Consider the following 25185-nt stretch of genomic DNA (forward strand, 5'->3'; position numbering starts at 1 on the left):
CGGTCATGTATAGGGTCATGGAGGTTAGCAGACCTCTGGTATCAGGCTCTATGATCTGAATAGGAGTTAGGCTCTGAAGGCCTACAAGTACTTACTGCCAAAGCAAATTGGGGAAGAGAGTGAAATTCCACCTCCCCTGCCACAGTTGCCCTGCACACACATTTTACACAGTGACATTGCTAATCACTGTGTAAAAAGCAAGCTTGAAGAGACAACATCCTTCGAAGGGTAAGCGAATGAGATGTTCCTTGGATGTCTCATCAGTAAACCCACTACAAATATGCACAAACATCAGTCTCATACAAGACAAGCTTTGAGACTTGTAACAAGCCATCACAACTAAAGTACAAGGCTCTAAACATTTGGTTCAGCTACTCTATAGAAAAAAAAAAAAAAAAGTCAACTCCTGTGGTGGAGGTATCCCCTTTAAGGGAAACTACCCATTTTTACAGTTTGACAAATCAGGGTTATCACAACACAGGACAGAGGGGCAAACCAATTAGTTTAAATTTGGATCTAAGGCAGGAGTTCAACTGACTGTTAGGTATGTCGGAAAAGATGAACATACCTTCCACTTTTTTAGTGGAGGTTTCTGTAAATGTGGATCACAGTATCCACAAGTAGGAACAGGCCACTGGTCTACAAATTCACTGTGAGATGGTTCAAACATACTTTCAGGTGGTGCCCAGAACCCTTTAGGGTGTTTCCAGTACACACAGAGATATGACTCCAACAGCATATGTAATGGAAAGGTCTTTGCAGCTGCAGGGAGCTCTAAAAGACCCAAGGCCTGAAACAGTAGGCTGATCCTCTAGATGTAGGTTAATACACACTGCATCAATAAGCCAACTGCAGGAGATTGAAGTACCCAAAAACAGCCTCTCCTGAAACAGAATGTTGGTACTCTGAATCCGGTTAAGGAGAATTTATGAGCAGACAATGCCAGAGATGGTGTCGGAGCATGCATATAGTGTCTACACACAGATTTCTCCAGTAACTGCGCAGAGAAAGCCTATAGTGGACATGGAGGAGGCTTTGACACACCTCCAAAACCCAGAGAGCTGAAGGAAAAGATGATGACCCTTTAGCAACAAGAGTCTTTGGTTTCAGACATTGATTCCATCTGAGGATACCTTGTTAACATGCCGTGAACCACTAGGGCTGAAGTCACAATTACAATTGGGACTATGTGTCTTAGGACAGAAATGTTCAAATGGGTATTGGAAAGCAGCCAGGTCCAATCCTAAAATACTCACAAAACTAAGCAGCTGGTACTCATTGGTGTTTTAGGCAAGTGGAAGTCACCAAGTCATTGTAAGTGAACAGTGGAAACCACATGGCGCTTCAGGAGCAGATGAAGTAGCTTCCTCTTCAAGCTTAAATGGCAGATATAAAAAAAAAAAAGTGTGGAGTGCATGCGCACCTAGCAGATTAATGTCAACTCTCAGTCCCTCAGCCTTAACCCTTCCCACAGTAAACCTGGTGGAGGTGGGAAGTTAGAAAAAGGGACCCAAATATGCAAATGAAGAGGTAGCTCCCAGTGCTTCAGCCTGACCAGCCTTACTCATCGAGTCTTCACAGGCAGGGTCACGCCTGAGGGCTAAGCGCCATGGCTCTGGATCCAGAATACGCTCTACAGACAACACAGTACATGATGGTCTGAAAAGTGCAATAATGCAGAGTCCAGCACCCAAAGGTCACATGAATTTTCTGTTTGCCATTGCCCCACCATCCTGTAGGAGGCAACATAACCAGACTGTTTCTGAATTCCCATGTCCCTGAATGGACAATGGAGAATGAATATCATCAGCTCTTTTGGAGAGAAAAAAAAAAAAAAGAATCAATGTTCAGCTCACTAACTTCAGCACCCAAAACTGCTCCAGAATTGGCACACCAGATAGGAAATATGAAGAGATCTTCCTCTACACCTATGTGACCTGTGAATCCAATGCTCTGGAGCAAGGAAAGTCTAAGAATTCAAAGAAGAAGAAGAAAAAAAAAAGCTGAGCATCAGAGAAAGTAATTACGAGTAACCAGAAAAGTGTGCAGATCTCAGAAATCCCATACTAAAAAAAATTATAACTATCTATAAGATAGAATTGCAGTAAGTGGGTAGGTTTATAGGAGCATTCGTAGGGACTGATATTTAGGAGATAGGAGCTCTACACACGTTTAGCCATCTTGTTATCGGAATACAAGCTTTATGCCTGGTGAGGAAGATGATGATGGCAGTGAAAGGGTTTTTTTTGTTTTAAATCTCCAAAAATTGTAATTAAACCAGACAAACTGTCACAGAAACAGCAGATTACCAGCAGAATGCAGAGTCACGCATACTGATACTCTAGAACACAAGTAAAATCTACTAACCAGCATTTTCTGAAGCTGTTCCACTGTCTGGTTTGCTACACTAATTCCATTGATTTCCCGGATCTCGTCACCTACATGGAGAGTACCTGTAGATAAAATAACTGGTTAGTTCAAGTCCTCTCTAACATCACAAAACCTAGAAATTCTATACTTCCATGCACACTGTGTACTGAGCTAACTTTGTACAGAGCTAATAATAACTTGTTACAATTTATATTAAAATTAATGACAGGGGGGAAACTATTATTTACAGACTAGAAACAATCTGCTAAACCAAAGCAAAATGAGGCAATATTAAGGGGAACCAGATTATTTTGCATAATATTAAAGGCAACCAGATTCCTTCACATAAATGGAAAACCTTTACTTGTTATATACTCTATTTTTAATACTTCAATTTGGTTTAAAAGAAATAAAAACGGTCGGAATTAAAGATCTGTCGAACGTGCATGTGACAACGCCATCATTGCATCAAAATATTTCCCACAATTATCAACAAATAATTTTGATAACTGAAATTAGCTCACTAATGTACCCGAGAGTCAAATGATCGAGTGTTTTTCTGTGTATGGCCAGTATTACACAAGGAGGGAGGGTCAGCCCTCTTACCCATAATGCTATGTAAAGTGAAGCCAGTTAACAGTCTGAACATGCTTAAAGAAGATGAGAACATGGAGGACTTCACCAGAGTGCAGCTTATCTTTTACTATCCAGTGGCAGGCTGGGGACAGGTTGATGACAAAATTTTATGGCCTAATTAACTACAATAAGAGAAATGGAATTTCTAACTTGGCTATATAGTCTAGATCAGATTCACTGAATGCAATTACAATTACAGTGTGTTTATTGGTTTGACTGAATTTCAGCTTTAAATCTGACCTACAGATAGTCCACTATAAAACAAAAAATAAATAAAATGTTACATTTAAACCTATTTTCATCAAAACAACTTCCTTTTTTCAATCCTATGCCTTCCTTTCAAATTATTTCCTTCTGGATTAGTTTTATTTCAAAACAGAGAGGCAAGGATGAAGAGGTCTCTAAGCTGTTACAAAACACATTATAGAAATGCTGCAAAGAACACACCCAGCCAAACAATAACATCTCTGAAGTGCATCAATATTTCAAACTTTTACTTTTGGCAACTGTTGTCTAATTCAAGATCTCTATACCTAGAAGAAATAACTATTTACACGACCTCTGTGGTACTTCGCTATACTGGAATAAATTATGTGTGCTTATGTCAGCACATATTATAAACCTTTCCCTCTGAAAATGGTAGTTGCCAGGGGCGGACTGACCATTTGGAAACTCAGGCACTGCCCGGGGTCAGTAGGGGGTCCCATGAGATGCCCCTGGTACCTTTTTCATAGGCTTTTTTGAGTTTGGGCAAGGACACAGGGGCCCCATGATCCCCTATTGCCCGGGGGCCCCATGAGTTGTCAGTCCGCCCCTGGTAGTTGCATGGCTATTTTGTGGGAACACTTGCTTTAAAGTGGTTGTAAAGTCTAAACTTTTTTTTACCTTAATGCATTCTATGCATTAAGGTAAAACACCCTTTAGCTTCAGCTCCTCCCTAAACCCCCCCCCCCAAATACTTACCTGGGCCTGTTCTCTATCCAGAGCTGTGTCTGATAACAGCAGAGCTGTTCTCTCTCTCCCTCCTTTTCTAGCTGCAAGGAGATTCACCCATTTGCTGGTACTGGTTACTTTTGTAAGAAACTGGGGCTAAATTCAGAATGTTTGAATCGTCCCCAAAACAAGAGGTGAGGGGAAAATATTCAGTGGGGAATTCTCTTCACCATGGGAGATTTCCTTTTGTGCCCCTGGGACAGAAAATTTAAGGAAATTTTCCCAGTGGTATACAGACCACAAAAAATGAACTGACAAGGGTTTGTAGTACAGCCAAAGCACTTTAGGATCACAGGAAAATGCATGGCTTGCCAGGGATCAGTCAATATTTTTCAGATTTAGGCAATAAAGTTAAGGTGAAATCATATCAATTTTCATTATTCCAAACCTTTTAGAACTTCAAAACCAGAATCTTACTTAAAAATAAACAAACAAAATTGCTTATGACTTTTGCACAGCACTATAGATAGATAATTCATAATGTACTCCGACTGCCTCTGTTTTTTTTCATTGTTGTTTTGTTGCAGCCTGATGCTTCAGTTTTCTAAATGGATTTTTTTCTCATTAACAGCTTCCCCACCGCCCTATAGCAGAACTATTGGTACAGGGTGGCAGGGCTGCGCAAAATCACGTATACATACATGATCTTGCATTTCCGGGTAGGAGACGCACGCCGCTCTATCCGTGCTGCCATTGGTGGCTACAGATGTCGATCACCGGGTCCCGGCCGGAGATTCCCCACCTGCACCTGGCAATCGCTGAGGAACAGTGACAGGGGAGAGACCTGTGTGTAAATAATACAGGTCTCTCTTCTGCCAGCAGTAACATGCTACTGTGTACTTTTTTTTTTCAAATTTGTCGGTCTTTTTGTTTATAGTGCAAAAAATTAAAAATGCAGAGGCAATCAAATACCACCAAATGAAAGCTCTAATTGAGGGGGAAAAAAAGCACATAAATTTCATTTGGGTGCAGCGTTGCATAACCGTGCAATTGTCAGTTGAAGTAATGCAGTGCTGTATCGTAAAAAAATAGCCTAGTCAGGAAGGAGGGTAAATCCTCTGGAGAGCAAGTGGTTAATCTACACTCAGTACCCCATAATGTATGAGAAGGGGCGCAGCGCTAAAATACAATATAGCTAATATACATGTATATATAGCAAACAGAATAAGTGATATAAATGTGCCAAGAACTGTGCATAAAAGCAATATAGGTCCTTAAGTAATAGATGGTGACTCAAAAACGCGCGTCTTCCGGTGATCAAATTAATTGAATCATGCACTCACCAGATGCATAATTCAAATATGTATATAGATGATATCCCGATATCCGAGCGGAGTTATCTCAAAACCGGATAAGGTCATCGTCTGGGTACATCAGTCCGTCCAGGTTTCTCCTTATGGATCGTGTGTCTTGGCCTGTAAAGCCTCCCTTGTGTAGCTATCCAAAATCCCTGAGATTCTTACTAGGAGCCACAATCTTGGATATGATGTCCACAGCCCCAGCTTCATAGTAGTGCCCTCCTTTGGGAAAGGAGGGCACTACTATGAAGCTGGGGCTGTGGACATCATATCCAAGATTGTGGCTCCTAGTAAGAATCTCAGGGATTTTGGATAGCTACACAAGGGAGGCTTTACAGGCCAAGACACACGATCCATAAGGAGAAACCTGGACGGACTGATGTACCCAGACGATGACCTTATCCGGTTTTGAGATAACTCCGCTCGGATATCGGGATATCATCTATATGCATATTTGAATTATGCATCTGGTGAGTGCATGATTCAATTAATTTGATCACCGGAAGACGCACGTTTTTGAGTCACCATCTATTACTTAAGGACCTATATTGCTTTTATGCACAGTTCTTGGCACATTTATATCACTTATTCCGTTTGCTATATATACATGTATATTAGCTATATTGTATTTTAGCGCTGCGCCCCTTCTCATATGTTCTTTGCAGAGTCCTTTGGTACTTCTTGGCGCATAGCAGCTTTTTATCTAGCGCTCACTTTCATATTTTTTTTATTAGTACCCCATAATGACAAAGTAAAAACAGAATTTTAGAAAAGTCTATGAATTAAAAAGAAAAAACGAAAATACCACATGTACTTAAGTATTCAGACCCTAGAGTCATTACTTTGTTGAAGCAACTTTGGCATCAAGCACAGCCTCGAGTCTTTTTAGGTATGACATGACAAGCTTTGGATTGAGGGATTTTCTGCCATTTTTCTTTGCAAATCCTCTCATGCTTAGTCAGGTTGGATGGGGACAGTTGGAAACCATTTTCAGGCTTCTCACAGAATTGTCCCTAAGCCACTCCTGTGTTGTCTTGACTGTGTGCGGAGGATTGTTGTCATGTGGGTGAACCTTTGGCTCAGTCTGAGGTCCTGAGCGCTGTGCATCAGGATTTAAAGATATCTCTGTACTTTGATCCATTCAGCTTTCCCTCAACCTCTACCAGTCTTCCAGTCCTTACTGCTGGAAAAACTACCTCCACAACATGATGCTGCCGACACCATGTGTCACTGCTGGGATGCTATTGGGCTGGTTTCCTCCAGACATAATGTTTACAATAAAGGCCAAACAGTTCAATCTTGGTTTCATCAGACCAGATAATCTTGTTCCTCACAGTCAGTCTTTCAGATGCTGTTTTGCAAATCCCAAGCAGGCTTTCATGCGTTTTGCACTGAGGAGATGCTTGTGTCTAGTCACTCTGCGATGAAGCCCATATTGGTGGAGGGCTGCAGTTATGGTTATCCCTCTGGAACTTGTGCCAAACATCTTCCATTTGAGAATTACGGAGGCCACTCTGCTCTTGGGAACCTTCAGTGCAGCAGAAATTATTTTGTAGTCTTCCCCATATCTGCGATTTACAATATCTCCAGGCAGAACCTTTCACCTCATGGCTTTTCCTCTGATACATTATGCAGTGAGGCCTTTTATACAGAAGTGTTTGCCTTTCCAAATCATGTCCAATCAATTTAAATGACCACAACTGGACTCCAATCAAGGTGTAGAAACATCTCAGCAATGATCAAGAGAAATGGATTGTTGCAAAGGGTCTGAATAATGATGCCAATGTGATATTTCAATTTGACCTTTTTCCTACATTTAAAAACATTTCTAAATTTCTGTTTTCACTTTGTACTTATGGGGTACGGAGTGTAGATTAATTAAAAAAAATAATTTAAACAACTAAAGTATCAGGCTGCAACATAGCAAAATTGTGAAGTGAAGGGGACACACACACACTTTTTCCAGCTGGAACTTGGTTCCACCACCTCTGACTCAGGCCCTCTGCTCACCACTGTCGCTTGTAAACACAGAAGTCCGGCTTCTATGTTTACAAGTGCCAGCTTGTTTCCCAACAGCTCCCACAGATCTGATCTCCGGAGCAGCTCCCACTGAGTGCAGGATGGGGACAGGGGAGATGTAGGTGCTCGGGGTGCAGTGCGGTTGCCGACACTCCACTATTTGCAAGTGAGAGAGGTGGAGCCACCTACAGTGTGTGGAAAGGTACTAGAGCCAGCTGGGTGCTTCAGCTTCATACAGCAACAGCAAGGAGGGGGGGGGGGGGAGAGATGGGGGAGTGGAGGTGGGTTGTGTAGAGGTCAGAGCTGAAGGGGGATGAAAGTGAGAGGTGGATGAGAAATGCAGAGATAAGCAGCTGTGGCAGAAAGTTCAACTCTGCACTCTGTATCTAATGCACCCCTGACCTCTGCATGCAGTGCATCCCCAAACTCTGCATGTAACCCCCTCCCCCAAACTCTGCACTCTGTATCTAGTGCACCCCTAACCTCTGCATGCAGTGCACTCCTGAAATCTGTATGTAGTGCATCCCCAAACTCTGCGTATAACCCCCCCCCCCCAAACTTGATGCAGTTTGCAGTGTGGGGTGTGGGTAGGGCGGGTGGAGTGGCGGGCAGGGGGTTTTGGGGGTCATGGTTGTGTTGCTGACCTATTTTCTGAGAAAATAAAACTGTGTGTGTGTGTGTATATATATATATATATATATATATATATATATATATATATATATATATGCTATTTTATTTTAGCAATCACACAAACTCAAATAAGTCAATAGTCGCATCCGAATTTAAGAGGGTTTCTAAATGACCTACAGATTAAATTCCCTTTACACATCTTAATAAATAAAAAAATAAATGTCTGATTCTTATGCTATTGGTTGGTGGATGGCTTAAGTTCAGCCAATCAGAGTAGTCCTATGTCTATTAAATGATGGTGTTTCATGTTACCTCTATATTTATCAATGGGGAATTAGACCCATCCACACCACAATGCAGTATGTTTAGGTGTGTTGAGCAAGCTACAGTCCACTCACAATGAATGGGCTGCAATGCACCTCAATGCAAAGAAAAAAAAATGATTTCAGTTTGCATTTTCTGAAGCACAGCCCACAGGACACTGCATTGTACTATGTTGCAATGCAGCGCACATGCATTTTGGAGGTGCGTTAGAGTGTCATTCGCAATTAATGGCACTGCAGCACAATGAAGCATGCATCTAGTGTTACAGTGCACTGTAGTAACGTGTTTTTACCATGTGCTACCACAATGCCATTGCTGAATGTAAAGTAAATGTAATAATATACTGTAGTTACTGCTGCTTAGTATGGTGCTATGGGAAGTGGAACCTGTTCAAAACACTAACTGCACGTCAGCCTGATTTCTGAATGGTTACCAAAAGTAATGTCAGTTTTGCTCCTGTGTAAAGGACTGTCTGTGTAAAGAGTTAATTCTTTATCATTTACATCACTAGATGTGAAAGAAGTAAAATGAACACCAACATTTTTATAATACATGCATTAAATGGCATCCTTAGTCTAAAGTAGGGGTGACAGTTCAACCATAGTGTGGATAATCAACCAACCACAAACATATTAGTAAACCTCTGCTGTCCGACTCAAAGGAAATGTGTACTGCAGTGTGCTGTGTACTTAGCACTAGAAGACTTGGGTTCAATCCCCATGAAGGAAATTATCTGCATGGAATCTGTATTTCCCCCTCCATGTATATATAGATGTTATATAAAACTGAAAATTAAATAAAAGCAGCAAAGAGCATCTGCCACAAACAGTGTTAGAGTTAGTTTAGGGCCACGCGCTGGGCTCACTGTTCTAATGTCTGCGGCAGTATAAATTTTTGCATCTTAAAAAGGTAACTGGTAATAAGTATCATTACTGACCTCGACATTTGAAAATACAAATTCTCTGCCTTTGATCCACTGGTTCTGTACTTTCAAAGGTACAGACCCAGAACAAAACATGCACATTAGAGAACTCTGACTCTGCTCAAATGTATGTTTTGCTTGTTACAGCTGACTCAAGGCACCAAAACCAGATAAAGCCAGGCAACTAGTATTTTTAGAATTGGTCTGTAATAGCAGCCCTCGAGTTTCTCTCAATATAGGTTTCATTTAATAAGATACTTGAAGTAATAACAATATGCAAATGAATGACATGCTATTTGAAATTCTAATCTTGACATTTTCTACTTAACAAAGATGAAAACAGTAATTTAAGTTCAGAAACCGATAAATAATTTAAAATAATCACAATTCTCTGTTTACATCAAAGATCCTGAATTGTATTATTAAACAATGTTCATGCACAATTTCATGCCTCAGTTTGATAAAATGAGAGTGCCAAGGCTCTCAGCAGTTGTTTGACTGAAAATGTATTAATTTTACACTAATTTCACAAATACCAGCTCTACAGCATGAACAGTATAGTCATAACAATGGAGCTGATTACAAATGGGTTTGCAGGCTGGGCTGATTAGTAGGAATTTTTATAGTGTTCGCTGTATAGCCTTCATTCAAGCAGCACTCATTCATAACCTAATAGTGAAAACTCACTGAGGTGTGACAGGGTTAGAAATACTGCGAAGAGCATGACAGCTTAGGCAGCTACAAAATTATAAGATCTGTAAGTGTGGTACAGTACCTTGTCTGTGAATCATTCCTCCATGCATAATTCTTGCAACAATACAATGGTTCAGCTCATTCATCTTTAGCGTTATACCCTATTGAAAACAAATTTAAAATGCTTTACAAATCTGTCATACAAAAGAGAAAAAAAGCCTGAAAGAATCATGCAAGTCTATATACAACTCGTTATCACAGGATAATTGCTGTTAGGATTAAGTCACATTAGCAGTATCAACTTCACGCTACTGAGCAACCTAAAACGCTTGTTAGCAATCATCTCATTTGAAGCATATGATTATTGACAAATAATTTAATACATTTCAAAGTGTTACAAAGGAAGTTAATGGCCAACAGAAGTTTAAAGTGGTTATAAAAGTAATTTTTTTTTTCTTACCTTAATGCATTCAGTGCACTAAGTTAAAAGCCTTTTAAGTGCAGCTCCCTCCGCAGCCCCCCCTAAATACTCATCTGAGCCCAACCTCGGTTCAGCACTGTGCACGTCTGCAGCCATTGGCTCCCTCTGCTGTCAGTCAAAACCTGTGAGCAGAGGGGGGCAAGCCAGGTTTTGCGTCTAAATAGATAAACAGCCCGACTCGGGAGCGAGTCCGCACCATAGGAAGCATTTTTCTACCACAAGAGGAGGATCGGGGCTGCTCTGTGCAACACCTTTGCACAGAGCAGGTAAGTATAACATGTTTGTTATTTTAAAGTAAAGTAAAAAATAAATAGAAGTTTAAAGCACAAATTCAATGCTAAAATATAAACATTCATGTAGCTCTGTAAGCATTGCTACATATATATTTTGTAAATGCAAACAGTATGAATACCTGAATTTGTCTTGGAATCAGCTTCTTGCAATCCAGTCTGTACAGCAGAGCTCAGAGGGAGAAGCAACAGATTTCACTATCTAGTCAGAGGGTGGGGAGGGGACATGCAAGCTTTTGATCTCTATAAGAGCCAATCACAGTGATCACTATTGAGAACCTGCCCATGTAGTGTTTCCTCTGGGAGAAGAAAAACATACAATATGTGGAATTAACAAAACTGGAGTAACTGTGTATGGCAAGTAATTCCCTTCCATTAGGAACTGCTACCTATTCAGTACAGCGGAACTAAACCCATCAACTTAATGGTTTCAAAAAAATGGCACATTTGCTTGCGCAGTCATGTGAACTGTCAAGCCATCAAATGACTGGTGTCAAAACAGATGAAATGTGCAGCACCATGGCAACTGCGGACCAAACGGAGGCCAAGATGGCAGCTTCCTTGGCTGTAAAGGATAGGAGGGTTTAGTTCTGTTAGTTAGGCTTTGAAGATGAAAGATAAAAACCGACAGGTTGCCATGAAAAGCATCTCCAGTTTTGGAATATTCCCCTCATTGTATCGGAGTACGAAAAAAAAAAAAAAACTGCTGAAAAAAAACAAGTATGTATATAAAAGTTAGATTGGGGCTTGATCTAGGTTAAAGTTAGTGTCAGTTTTAGGGTTGATGTCCGTGTGCTTTAGGTACAAAAAAAAAAAGTTTTTAAATTTAGTATCAGTGTCCGTTTAAGCAAACAGAAGAAACTGTGTGCCAAATGATCAGTTCATAAGTCTATAAAACCCTTATTCTTGATAATGGGGTAACAACCTTTACAAATACAACAACCAGTGCATTTGGAGGCCAGAAAATCCAACATAAGGGTTGAAGTTTGATCGCTGGGGTAAGGAATGTAGTAAAATCTCCTAAAACAAAAAACATCTTGAACTTGAAACACGCAGAGCTCAATGGCTGCACCATCTCAAATCCATTGATCTCTGCATGCTTCCAGTTCAAGATATTTTTTTTTTTAAGGAATTTTTAATACAGTCCATATTAAGAAGCTCAGAAATCAAATTTCAGCTGTGTTGAAGAGGGATATTCAAGTCACTCTTCTGTATACAGCACCCAGAGCTGTCTGCAGCCAGCTACTATAGGCAGGATCTGAATTATATGATGGAAGATTACATTGGGTTAAGTGCAGATGTTAACAGCCTTAGAATGGACAACGCCTTTTGACTACTGGATACTGAAGGTGGACAACTGATCAGAGCTTGCCCAGTATGCAGCCAAGCTGCTGGCCTTCTTTGCAGCCAGCGTGCTTGCTGAACTTACAATTAGCAAAGCAGGGGGGTTTGTTACAGAGAACAAGGGTCTGTCTGTTCCCAGATTCAGTGAATTGGCTCACCTTTGTAAATAATAAAAAAGTCCTGGGATCAGCAATAACTACCTAGCCCCTGCTGCAGATACATCAGATTAAATGTAGGACTGGATTCTGGGTCCAACAGCATGATTAGACAGCACAATCCAAGCACCTTTTGTCACCGCTGCAAGCCTGAAACAATGACCACTTTATGCCCCCATGGGCACACCCTGTCACCATTAACACCAGCCTTTTACCACTACTGGCCTGACACCATAATCTTTTCCTGCCACCCAGTGCTGGATTTAGACCTTGGGAGGCCCGAGGCACTTCAAGTTCTGGGGCCCCTCCACACAGAAAATGAATTATATATCAAATAAAAAGTGAATTTAAAAGAATGAAAAACAGCATTTGTTCTGTAAAATGTTAGGTTTCGACGAAAACACTTGTCTGAATTTGTTTCTCTGAGAGAATACATATTACACAGATAGTTGGAACTTGCAAGTTACTCAAAAGAACAAAAAAAGAAACAAAAAACAGAAGCCCTCATCCCTTTGCCTCTGAAGTCAGGTTTAACTGTTCGGTATCCTGACACCCACATGCATTTAGATTTATTATTTAAAAAATTTAACACATTTTAAAATTACTTTTTTTATTTTGATAAAGGAAGTCAGGGGCCGAGGGGCCCAGGGCAACTGCCCCTTTTGCCACCTTATAAATCTGTCACTGCGGCCACCATAGTATTTCTGCCAGCATTTCCATCATATGAACTGGCCTTCATTGTTCTTGTTCATTGCTTTAGATTTGGCACATCATTTTGCACAGCTGTTTCACATTTGTAAAACAAGCTCCTTTTTGGCAGGCTCAATCATGTACTCTGCAGGAATATTTGTGTTGGGTACGGTACTTAAGCCCCATAAAATACCCAACACATTTTCTGTTTCCCAGATGAAAAAATTATACATTTTTATTCAGGTTAAATCCATTAGCGATTAATGTTTTCAATGCATTAAGGTACATCAGCAATAAAAAAAAAATTATAATCATGCTGTGCCTCAGTGAGGTCTGACGCAGGCTAAATCATGTCTCTCTCGATCTTTGGGCCTAATAGATCAATCACAAATTTTTGTGGATACAGGCGCTTTAAAATAGTGTGGCCTAAAAGTGATTGCTTAACTATGAACCACCTGGTCTCCACTTCTGAAACAGTGACCTATCTATTTATCTATCTGCAACGAGGAACAGAAGTATTTGAACACCCTGCGATTTTGCAAGTTGTTTCACTTAGAAATCATGGAGGAGTCTGAAATTCACATTGTAGGTGCATTCCCACTCGGAGAGATAGAATTTAAAAAAAAATTCAGAAAATCACATTGTATGATTTTTAAAGAATTTATTTGTCTTGCACTGCTGAACATGAGTATTTGAACACCTAAGAAACAGCAAGAATTCTGGCTCTCAAAGACCTGTTACTGTTGTAAGGGAAAATGGAGCAGCCATTTCTAGATATAAATATGAAATACATTTGGCACTCCAGTTCTACCTCCAGCTCCGCAGCATTCACACCACCTATTGTCTACAAGATTATTATCACAGCCTTTGAAGACCTGTTAAACCCAAAGGACAATGGAAGTAACAATAACATTTGGATAACTATTCGCATCTCAATGAGTTACACCAAAGACACAGATGACTCTTCAAAGAAAGATCAGATAGCTAGGTACCACCCACTGTAGAGCATATAAATTGTATTAGAAAGCCTTAGTTAGATAGAGCATTTCTTTGAATCCAACACCATGTATTGTTCTGCTCTCCCTGCATGGAGGTCTAGCTACATGCTTGTATAATAAACATCTACTTTTCAATCCGGCTTCAGCAGTCAAAATGTTACTGAAACCCATGAGTTTTGGGTTTCCCCGTCAATTTGGTCCTTCGGACCGGAAAGGGAAACTCTACAGACATCGTTTAGACACAGAAGGACAGCACAACCTGGGAAGTCATCTCTGCTGGCAGTGGTAAGCTAACTTTCTGCTTACTATGATTTCCCCTTGTGCTGTGCCTTTTTCTGTAAAGTCGATGTTGTGGAAAAGTACCCTTTCCAAGAACCTTGACTGTTGAATTTTTTTCTTTTCTTTTTTTTACTTTCCATACTATGTTACTGGAACCCATGAGTTTTGGGTTTCCCCGTCACTGTGCCTTTAAAAAGTCCACCTCTACTCCACTCAATCTAACTTAGTAGCACCTGTCTGAGCTCTTTAAAGACACCAGTCCACCCCACAGTCAGTCAGACGCCAACTACTACCATGGGCAAGACCAAAGAGCTGTCAAAAGACACCAGAGACAAAAATGTGGACCTCAACAAGGCTGGAAAGGGCTACGGGGCAATTGCCAAGCAGCTTGGTGAAAATAGATCAACTGTTGGAGCAATTGTTAGAAAATGGAAGAGGCTAAAGACGACTGTCAGTCTCCCTCGGACTGGGGCGCCATGCAAGATCTCACCTCGTGGGGTATCACTGATAAGAAAGGTGAGGAATCAGCCCAGAACTACAAGGGAGAGCTGGGACCACAGTTTCAAAGGTCACTGTCGGTAGAACACTATGCCGTCATGGTTTCAAATCATGCATTGCACGGAAAGTTCTCCTGCTCAAGTCATCACATGTCCAGGCCTGTCTGAAGTTTGCCAATGACCATCTGGATGATCCAGAGGAGGCATGGGAGAAAGTCATGTGGTCAGATGAGACCAAAGTAGAACTTTTAGGTCTAAACTTCGCTCGTGTTTGGAGGAAAAAGAAGGATGAGTTGCATCCCAAGAACACCATCCCTACTGTGAAGCATGGGGGTGGTAACATCATGCTTTGGGGGTGCTTTTCTGTGAAGGGGACAGGACGACTGCACTGTATTAAGGAGAGGATGAATGGGGCCATTTATTGTGCGATTTTGAGCAACAACCTCCTTCCCTCAGTCAGAGCATTGAAGATGGGTCATGGCTGGGTCTTCCAACATGACAACGACCCGAAGCACACAGCCAGGATAACCAAGGAGTGGCTCTGTAAGAAGCATATCAAGGTTCTGGAGGGGCCTAGCCAGTCTCCAGACCTAAATCCAATAGAACATCTTTGGAGGAAGCTGAAACTCTGTGTTGCTCAGCGACAGCCCCAAAACCTGACAGATCTAGAGGAGATCTGTGTGCAGGAGTGGGCCAAAATCCCTGTTGCAGTGTGTGCAAACCTGGTCAAGAACTACAGGAATCGTTTGACCTCTGTAATTGCAAACAAAGGCTTCTGTACCAAATATTAACACTGATTTTCTCAGGTGTTCAAATACTTATGTTTAGCAGTGCAAGAAAAATTCTTTAAAAATCATACAATGTGATTTCCTGAATTTTTTTTTTTTTAATTCTGTCTCTCAGAGTGGGAATGCACCTACAATGTGAATTTCAGACCCCTCCATGATTTCTAAGTGGGAGAACTTGCAAAATCGCAGGGTGTTCAAATACTTCTGTTCCTCACTGTATCTATCTATCTATCTATCTATCTATCTATATATATATATATATATATATATATATATAGGGTGTAACATCTAAGGTAATATCTAGGGTGTAACATCTAACATGCATAGTTTCCTATATATATATATATATATATATATATTTATTTATTAGAAACTATGCAGCCAATCTGTACTTAACATGTTAGATGTTACACCCTAGATATGGGTGTAACATCTAACATGTTGTTAATGTGGAGTCAGCCTTTAAACTCCTGCCTAACTGGACCATTTTTAATGTTAAAAACCTGCAAACAGTATTTGTTTTCTGAGAGCAGACAAACAAAACAAAAGCACACACAAATTCATTAAATTAATTTTAGTGCACACAAACACAATATAATGCCCAATTGTTTCGTAAAATATAAAATATGATGATGTGTCAAGTACATAGATACCAAACATGTCAAGATCTAGCATTGTGTATGCCTGTGAAATAATGACAAACTAAGGTACCTAAAATTGTCCACAGGAAAAACTTTAAAAGTCTTTGCAGGTTACCAGTTTAAATGTGAGCTATGGTGCTAGAATGATTTCTCTCACCCTGATGTTCACAGCAATACCTCATGAACGGGACAGGGGTACTTTTAGATTTTTCAAATTATTTGTATGTATTTTATTTACATTTTTAAACAGCATACAAAAAATTTGGAGTTTAACAGCTGAAAAAGAACCTAAATTGCAAAACAGGGAGACAGAGTGCTTGGTGTAAATTGAGGTACTTCTCTACTTGTATGCAAGGTAGGGTGGAGTGGCCTGTCTTAGGGTGGTAACCTAAGACAGATAGCCCTGGGAAAGGTACCGTATTTTTCGCTCCATAAGACGCACTTTTTCCCCCTCAAAAAAATGGGGGAAAATGTCTGTGCTTCTTATGGAGCAAATATGGAGTGGCCAGCCCAGCCCGTGTTAGAATACCGGGCTGGCCGCTTGGCTCTTCTCTGCAGACCTCCAGCGGTCCTACTTATTCCTCAGTCCAGCGGTGTCCTCAGTCTTCTCTCCCCGGCATGGGCACCCAGCTGTGACAGCTTGCGGCTTCACAGCCAGGTGGCCACTGCGAATGCTTGAGAAGTGCTGCGCTTTGTGAATGGCTCCGTAATCTTCTGGGACCTGTCACGTGTCCCAGAAGATTACGGGGAGGGAGGGGGAAGGACAACTCCGCGAAAGTGGGAGCGGGTACCTGTCAAATTCGTGTACCTGCTCCCCCCCCTCCGCAAAGGTCCGCAGTCTCTGGTCATCTCCCGTGCCGTGTCCGCAGTCTCTGGTCATCTCCCGTGCCGTGTCCGCAGTCTCTGGTCATCTCCCGTGCCGTGTCCGCAGTCTCTGGTCATCTCCCGTGCCGTGTCCGCAGTCTCTGGTCATCTCCCGTGCCGTGTCCGCAGTCTCTGGTCATCTCCCGTACCGTGTCCGCAGTCTCTGGTCATCTCCCGTACCGTGTCCGCAGTCTCTGGTCATCTCCCGTACTGTGTCCGCAGTCTCTGGTCATCTCCTGTACTGTGTCTGCAGTCTTTGGTCAGCTCCTGTACTATGTCTGCAGTCCATTGATTCAGAATATTTTTTTTCCTGTTCTCCTCCTCCAAAATCTAGGTGCGTCTTATGGAGCGAAAAATGCGGTATGTATAAGGCTGCATTCACACTGAGATGAGTGTTTTTCAGGTGTTTTTTCAGCAAAATTGCAAATATTATTATAATAATATATATATAATATATAATATAATATGACAGAACGCTCAAGTGTGAATACTTGTTGAGCGTCGAGCTGTGAACGGAGTCTAAGACTTGAGAAGAGTGCTGGGGGGGTGGGGTGAATTAGGGTCTTGTCCGCATAGGGGATAAATGCTCCTCTAGTGTATCAACTCTAAGACCCTTTATAGTTCTGGAACTGCAAAGTAACACTGCAAGTGGCTTCATAGTTAGCACAAACAGTATGGGTGATAGGGGGCAGCCCTGCCTTTTACTCTGAAAAATCGGAAACAGTTCAGAAATAGTAGCACTAACCCAAATTCCTGCATGTGGGGCTGTGTACAATAGGTTCACCCATTTGAAATTAGGGCAAAAGTCAAATTTATAAAGTATAAAGAGAAGGTAGGGCCACTTTACACTATCAAAGGCCTTATGGGTGTCCAAAGAGATATGATGGCCCATGTGTTGGTATTGCAGGTAGCTGAACAGTCTCCATATATCCAAATTAGGGGACCTATTTGGCACAAAACTAGCCTGATCCAAACCTGCAAGGCCTCCAATACATCTGTTAAGTCTCAAGGCCAGAGCCTTTGTCAGAATTTTAACATCTGTCTTAATTAGGGAGATAGGCCTATATGATTAACACAATGTAGGATCTATTGCTAGTGTTACTGTAAGTATGACCAGATCATCTCTCACGGAATTGAGTATTCAAGCAGTAAAGGCATTGTTAAAGGCTTCAAGAGGGTCTGCTAAGCGATTATGATAGGTGAAATACCATATTGCCAGTAATCCGCCAAGCCCAGGGAACTTCTTGGGCGATGGAGTGGAATCCCTAAGTTACTCTACCGTCAATGGGGCCTCTAGTAGGAATTTTCTGGCAGGAATTTTGCTAGAAGAGTCTTGATGAAAGTGACAAAAAGTAGTGTAAAGAGATTTCCTTCAGATACTTAGGAGCAGAGCACAAGAACAGTCCTCCTTGAGGTAAAATGCTGAGACAACGTACGGAAGAAAGGATGGCCTTGGGCATAAGACAACTTTGTCATTATGAAGTATAAAGAAAGGCTCTTTACAAAAGGACCATAGCTCAGAAACATTTCTAGCAGATGTGGTAGTGACCAAAAAGGCTATTTTGCATGAGAGATCCTCTAGAGAGATATACCGGATAGGTTTAAAGGGTGGTTTCTATAGGGCAAAGAGAACCAGGCTGACATCCCAAAAAATAATGCAAGAAACAGAGTAATCTCTAGGACTGAAGTGCCCGTGTTCACACCAAGAAACAGATTTCCAGGTGTGGAAATACATTTTCCTGGAAGAGGCTTTTCTTGCATTTAGTAAGGTACAAATTATAGACTCAGAAACCCCTCTATCCTTTATCACCTGGCTTTCAACAGCCAAGCCGTTAAAGCCAGACACCGAGAAGCAGGGTGGACTTGAGATAGCAGATCTGACCTATTGGGAAAAGCTCAGGAGTTGTGTGCTAGAAGTCTGAGAAGGTTTGTGTACCATGTTCTCCTTGGTCAGTTTAATGCAATTAAAATCACCCTCTTTTGCTCTGTCTTCTTAAACAGATGAAGTAGGATATTCACTGGAGGGAAGGCATAAATTAGCCTGAACTGAGACCAGGGTATCATCAAGGCATCTGAGACAAGACCTAGAAGATCCTTGGTTCTGGGAATAAACGGCAGTAGTTCAGTTTGGAGGCTAGGATGTTTACACCTGGAATGCCCAATCTTTGGCATATCATACTAAAGATATCTGGATGAAGAGTCTATTCCCCTTGACCTAGGTGTTGGGGGTCAAGATAATCCACTTTCCATTGGTCCACTTCTGGGATGTGGACTGTATAGATTGCTGAACAGTGAGTTTCTGTCCAAGAGATGAGCTGGTTTGCTTCCTTTGAGGCACCAAACTCCTGTTGCCTCCTTGATTGTTGATGGGGGGGGGGGGGGGTTCGGTACAGCAGGTACAGCAGGTTCAAACTGACTGCTCTGAGCAACATGATGTGAAGGGGAACCCTGGCTTCTCTCAATTGCCATGTTCCTTGGATTGTCGGGGACTGGAACAATCCTCCCTAGTCTGAGAAATCTGCATTCGTAGTGATAAGTTTCCAGTGTTAGAGAAGGATGGACTTCCCCACTGATAAGGCTGTGGTGGTGATCCACCAGGATACGGAGTTCCTTGCTTGGCAGGCCAGGAGTACTGGCAAACAGAGAAGGAGCCTGATTTCTCAGGTCAATTAAATATTTTGTTGGCAGAGTTCTTGAATGGGATTGGCCAAATGAATGGTACTGCTTTGAAGACGGCTTCCATTAGACCTAGAACTATCATGGAGAATTTCAACGTGGGATCTCTTCTGAATCTCAAATCCCGAGCATATGCCCTGAGAGACACACTCTTTTTTGGTAGAAAGACTTACTTGAGATGTGTCCAGAACTAAACCCAAGTATTCCAGCTGAAGGGAAGGCTGGCGAGCAGATTTTTTTTAAAACTGATCACCCCACCAAAAGCCTGGTACATCTGAATTGTCTTGTGGACATTTTCTGATAGTGGCAAGGGAGATGAATCCTAGAGAAGAAGGTTGTCTAGATGACCTGTGACCTGGATGCCCTGAATTCAGAGCAGAGCAAGCAGTTTTGCTAAGATATCTGTGAATACTTTGGGAGCAGAGGACAGGCCAAAGGGCAGTGCAACAAACTGGAAGTGGTCGTCTGACAAGGCAAAGAGCTGAAAGTGCTGATGAGTTGGATACATAGGAAAATGTACAGTAGTGTCATGTATTCCCCTCATTTCACAGGGGTAATTACTGACCTTCTGAATTTTGAAATTTGAAGGAATTTGTTGAGGGATTTTAAATCCACAATAGGATGAATACCCAGACTGAGCCTTGGATCCATGAACAGGTCTGAGCATCCTTTGAACCTGTCTTGTGATGGTACCAGCACCAATACTCCCTGGGACAAGATGCAGTTCAGAGCATTTTGTAAGTCAAACTGTCCTTGAGCAGTTTATGGATGATTTTAAGGAAGAAAGTGGTGAGGTGGTTCCCCATAGGGGCTTTGACGTCACGACGCTCGATGGTTCCATAGTGACATCAGCTGGCTGCACATAGGATATCACCACTGCTAATAATTCAGGAGGTAATCTATTGCACAAAGTGCTTCTGTATATTGATCATGTGAGTGTAATACTCTATACTAATAATTGAGTGTATAAGGATAAAGCACTATGATCAGGTTTTTCTCTTAACATACCCACCGATGGAGGAGAGCCACTAGATGAACAAAGGGGATCTTATTCAGATGGATACCATCCAATCCATACTTGGGCCAGTTAAAGGGACAAAAGCTTTATATGACCTCACTTAATGCTTTGGTCATATATTTGAGGTGAGTGCACAACCAGTGGGGGTGCACAAGTTTTGAAGTGAATTTAGATACTGAAGGTGGATTGAGAAGCACTGAATATATATTAAAGTGAATATAAGAATTTGAAGAACCATATATGGACAATTTTCTGTTATTTATATGGTGGATTTATGCATATATTGCACTTATATTTTTATTTTGAGTAAAATTACACATATTTATGATTTTTATAGCAGATTGGAAAAAGTAGAACGTGGAACATTTTGGTAATATATTCTTGTTATACTCACTGTGGAATCTAAAGAGTGAATCCTCCACATTGTGTAAAATGGTCGTTTGATCCTGTCTTTTCTGATCCTCCCCTTTTTCCACTTTCCCCAATCCATCTGCTGATAGTACAGAGCTCTAGGAGTCACTCTGTACATGCTCAGTTTGGTGTATATTGCTAGAGAGGTTTTTTTTTCTTCTTGAGAGAGTGCATGTAATCAGCACAGGGCCAGTCAGTGCTGTCCAGACAGAGGGTCAGGGGATATGCAGCCTCATAGGACCGTCAGAGGAGAATGAAAACTCCTCCTACAACCTTTAACCAGTGGTCAGCTGGACACTGATAGAAATCATACGACTGCTCTAATTGCTGATGAAAAAAGGTATTTAGCAGTTTATATGTACTAAAACAATTGCATTTCCATGTTGTGTGTACTGTGGGAGGCCAGATATAGTGAATGCAGAGTCCTGGGTTTAGTAACACTTTAAAGTAGCACAGTGCAATATATAAAAACAATGTCCTGGTTGTGAAGGAGGGCAAGTGGTTAAACTACTTTTAACTACTTACCATAGGTTCATCTGTATTCTTCTGGAATTGTACCAATCTCACCCGTGTAACGTTTTCCATATCCATGTCACCGTTTGCACTTTCTGGAGAATCTCCGTTCAGGTAGGGAGATGTTGGAGGGGGCGTAACTCTTAGTGCTTCGTCACTGTAAACTTCATGGGCTACCACATCATGAGTTTGTAGTAAGGCCTCAAAAATAAGAACAACATTGTTATTACGACAAACTGCTTTTAGACATGCAAGACAAAATATACTCAATATATTCAATAGTCAATGTTGAGAAAGCATTTAATAAAAATATATATGTTGGGCCAGTGTTTCTCAACTCCAGTCCTCATGGACCCCCAACAGGTCATGTTTTCAGGATTTCCCTCAGATGAAACAGCTGTGGTAATTACTAAGGCAGTGAAACTGATCAAATCACCTGTGCAAAATAATGGAAATCCTGAAAACATGACCTGTTGGGGGTTCATGAGGACTGGAGTTGAGAAACACTGTGGTAGGCTAACTTGCTTTTTCACAAAATGGTCACTAGTTTTTAACAGCATATGTGTTTTAAACCACTTTTTGTGCTTTTAAATTGATGCAAATTTCAAACATTTTAATCACTCTGTTAAGCATCTCACCACTCTGTAACATGCACTCCCTACTCCTCCTTCTCACAGTTGTATCCTCTCTCTTCAAACTCCCTTTCCTTCACCCCTCTTCTCCACCCCACAGCTTATATATATCACCCTCACTCTTTTCTTTACCTTATTACTGCACTCATCAACTCCTGCTAATTCTGAGCCCACATACTAATAAAACCTCCAGGACACTGGGACCTGTCCCTCCGTATAAGTTATACTCCCATATTACCCCCTTCACCCTTTTGCTTCTCCTAACATCTGGAGACATTTCCCCAAATCCTTGACTGCCATCATTTTCCTTTGATCAATACACCCGACACACCCTATCCTCTTAACAGCAGCCGCAATCCACAGAATCTCCTTATCATTCCTCTTCTGCCTAGAACCAGCCTCCCCTTTTCCTGTGCCCTCTGGAATGCCCCCTCTGTCTGTAACAAACTCACCTCTGTCCATGACCTTTTTATCACAAACTCCTTTAACCTGCTTGCAATTACGGAAACCTGGCTTCATGAATCTGACTTTCCCTCTCCTGCTGTTCTCTCCCATCATGGTCTCCTATGGACTCACTCTCCCAGGCCTAGTGGATGGAAAGGAGGTGGAGTTGGAATCCTCCTATCCCCACACAAAGCACTTTTCATGTCCTTCATTCACCTCCCTCTCTGTCCCTCTCCTCATTTGAAGTTCACAATATTGATCTATTCTCTCCAGTTTCTTTAAGAATTGCTGTAATCTATCAGCCTCCTGAACCGGTATCAAGCTTCCTTGATGACTTCTCTGCCTGGCTGCCTTACTTTCTCCCTTCTGAAATTCCCACAATCATTCTTGGTGACTTCAACATCACTGTTGATCTCAACACTCCTGCTACTTCTAAACTCCTAAGCCTAACTACTTCTTTTGACCTAAAACAATGGACACATGCTTCGGCTCACTCCAATGGTAACTGCCTGGACGTTGTATTCTCCTACCTCCTTGCAACCTCACCAACTTTTTTTTTTCCTCTCTCTGATCACACCCTTATTAGCTTAACTCTCTTCTTGGCTTCCTCCTCCTTGTCTTCCAACTACCAAACAGTTACCCATAGAAACCTTTGCTATCTTAACCTCTCTCCTTTTTTTGGCAACAGATTGTCTCTATGACAAAATCTCAGCCCTGTCCTGCCCCAACCTGGCCACTTCTGTCTACAACAGTTCACTATCATGCACCATGGACACATTGGCCCCCCTCACCACAAACAGAATTAGGCCCTGACCGCTACAGCCCTGGCAAACAGACAATACCAGATGCCTCAAAAAACGTAGCCATGATCTGGAGAGTTTATGGTGTAAGACTAAGACCCAGCAATACTTCGACCAATATAAATCTGCCCTTCAAAAAATACAATTCCTGTCTCCGCACTGTGAAACAGACCTATTTTTTCACATTCATTAACACCCTATCAAGCAATCCACATCAACTCTTTTCTACCTTGAACTCTCTACTTCGTCCTTCTTTATCTCCACCCACTAACTCACTCACTGCCCAGGAGACTGCTTATCACTTCAAAAATAAGATTGATACAATTCATGACGAGAACTCTACTGTACAGATATCTCCCGCACCCTACACTCCTTGTCCACCTGCACAATCTATAATTCCCTTGTTTAACCCAGCTACTACAGAGGAGGTTGGTAAACATTTTTCTAAAGCCCACCTAACCACCTGTCCCCTGGACCCTGTTCCCTCGCAAATACTACAGTCACGCTCTGTCTCTGTCCTTTACTCTAACTCATATCTTCAATCTCTCCAATTCTACTGGCATCTTCTCCAACTCTCTAAAACATGCACTAGTCACCCCCAAACCTGAAAAGAACTCACTAGACCCCACCAATCTTAGCAACCTTTTGCCTCCAAACTCCTTGAATGTCTAGTCTACAACTGGCTGAGCTGCCACCTTATTGAGAATAACTTTCTTGATCCCCTTCAGTCTGGATTTAGCCCACAACAGTAACTGCTCTCCTACAACTCACAAACGACTTGCTAACCGCTAAAACTAGTTAATATTTCGTACTCTTGGACCTCTCCACTGCCTTTGACACAGTTGACCATCCCCTCCTGCTCAAAAAACTCTATTTCCTTGGTCTCCATGACTGCACTCACCATTGCTTCGAATCTTACCTATCTCACCGCACCTTCAGTGTCACTTACAACTCTACTTCCTCCTCTCCTACACTTACTGTCGGGGTCCCCCAAGGTTCTGTCCTTGGACCTCTCCTACTCTCAATCTACACCTCTTCCTTGGGTCAGCTGATCACTTCCCATGGTTTCCAATACCATTTCTATGCTGATGACACACAAATCTATCTCTCTACTCCTCACCTCACCCCATCAGTTTCCTCACATATCGCCGATTTACTAACAGACATATCAGACTGGATGTCACACCACTTCCTAAAACAAAATCTATTCAAAACTGAGCTCATAATATTTCCTCCCCCATGTGCCTCTTCCCCTGATTTCTCGGTCAGGATCAATAGTACCACTATCAACCCATCCCCGCATTCCAGTGTGCAAGGGGTAACCCCGGATTCGGAACTATCCTTTCAGGCCCACATCCAATCCCTGCCCAAATCATGCCGCCTTAACCTCTGCAACATCTCTCAGAATACGCCCCTTTTTAAAAACTGCCTTTTATTTCTTCCATCAGCTCATCCCCCCACAGCTATTAACTTTTGTATCACTTAACCCTTCCTCCTAGATTGAGAGCTCTAACGAGCAGGGCCCTCTGTTTCCTCTTGTACCAAATTGTATTGTAACTGTTATGTCTACCTTCATTTTGTAAAGCCCCACGCAGACTACTGGCGCTATATAAATCCTGTATAATAATAATCACTGTAAAAGTGCATCTAATAATGGCACTGAAACCACACTCAGTTTCACATACGTAAGCCTAAAAAGGGTTTAGAGATTTGCTGAATATGCCTGCACTCTATAAATACAAATTTAAATAACAAGCTTGCTATTGACCAATTAAG

General features: G+C 41.7%; 1 protein-coding gene across 9 annotated transcripts in view; it reads right to left on the minus strand.

Moving 5' to 3' along the window:
- The window catches only part of CASK (calcium/calmodulin dependent serine protein kinase), a 325007-nt gene that overhangs the window by 53677 nt on the left and 246145 nt on the right, over positions 1-25185 (minus strand). For all 9 annotated transcript variants that reach the window (XM_089673937.1, XM_089673942.1, XM_089673939.1 and 6 more), the window contains 3 exons: positions 21546-21734; positions 9971-10049; positions 2368-2453 (listed from right to left, as the gene is read on the minus strand). In XM_089673937.1, the coding sequence (XP_089530063.1) occupies positions 2368-2453; positions 9971-10049; positions 21546-21734 (354 nt within the window). The remainder of the gene's footprint in view (positions 1-2367; positions 2454-9970; positions 10050-21545; positions 21735-25185) is intronic.

Source organism: Staurois parvus, unplaced genomic scaffold, assembly GCF_062004578.1.
Source record: "Staurois parvus isolate SC_StPar_1 unplaced genomic scaffold, SC_StPar_1.0 ptg000145l, whole genome shotgun sequence".
NCBI classification, from domain to species: Eukaryota; Metazoa; Chordata; class Amphibia; order Anura; family Ranidae; genus Staurois; species Staurois parvus.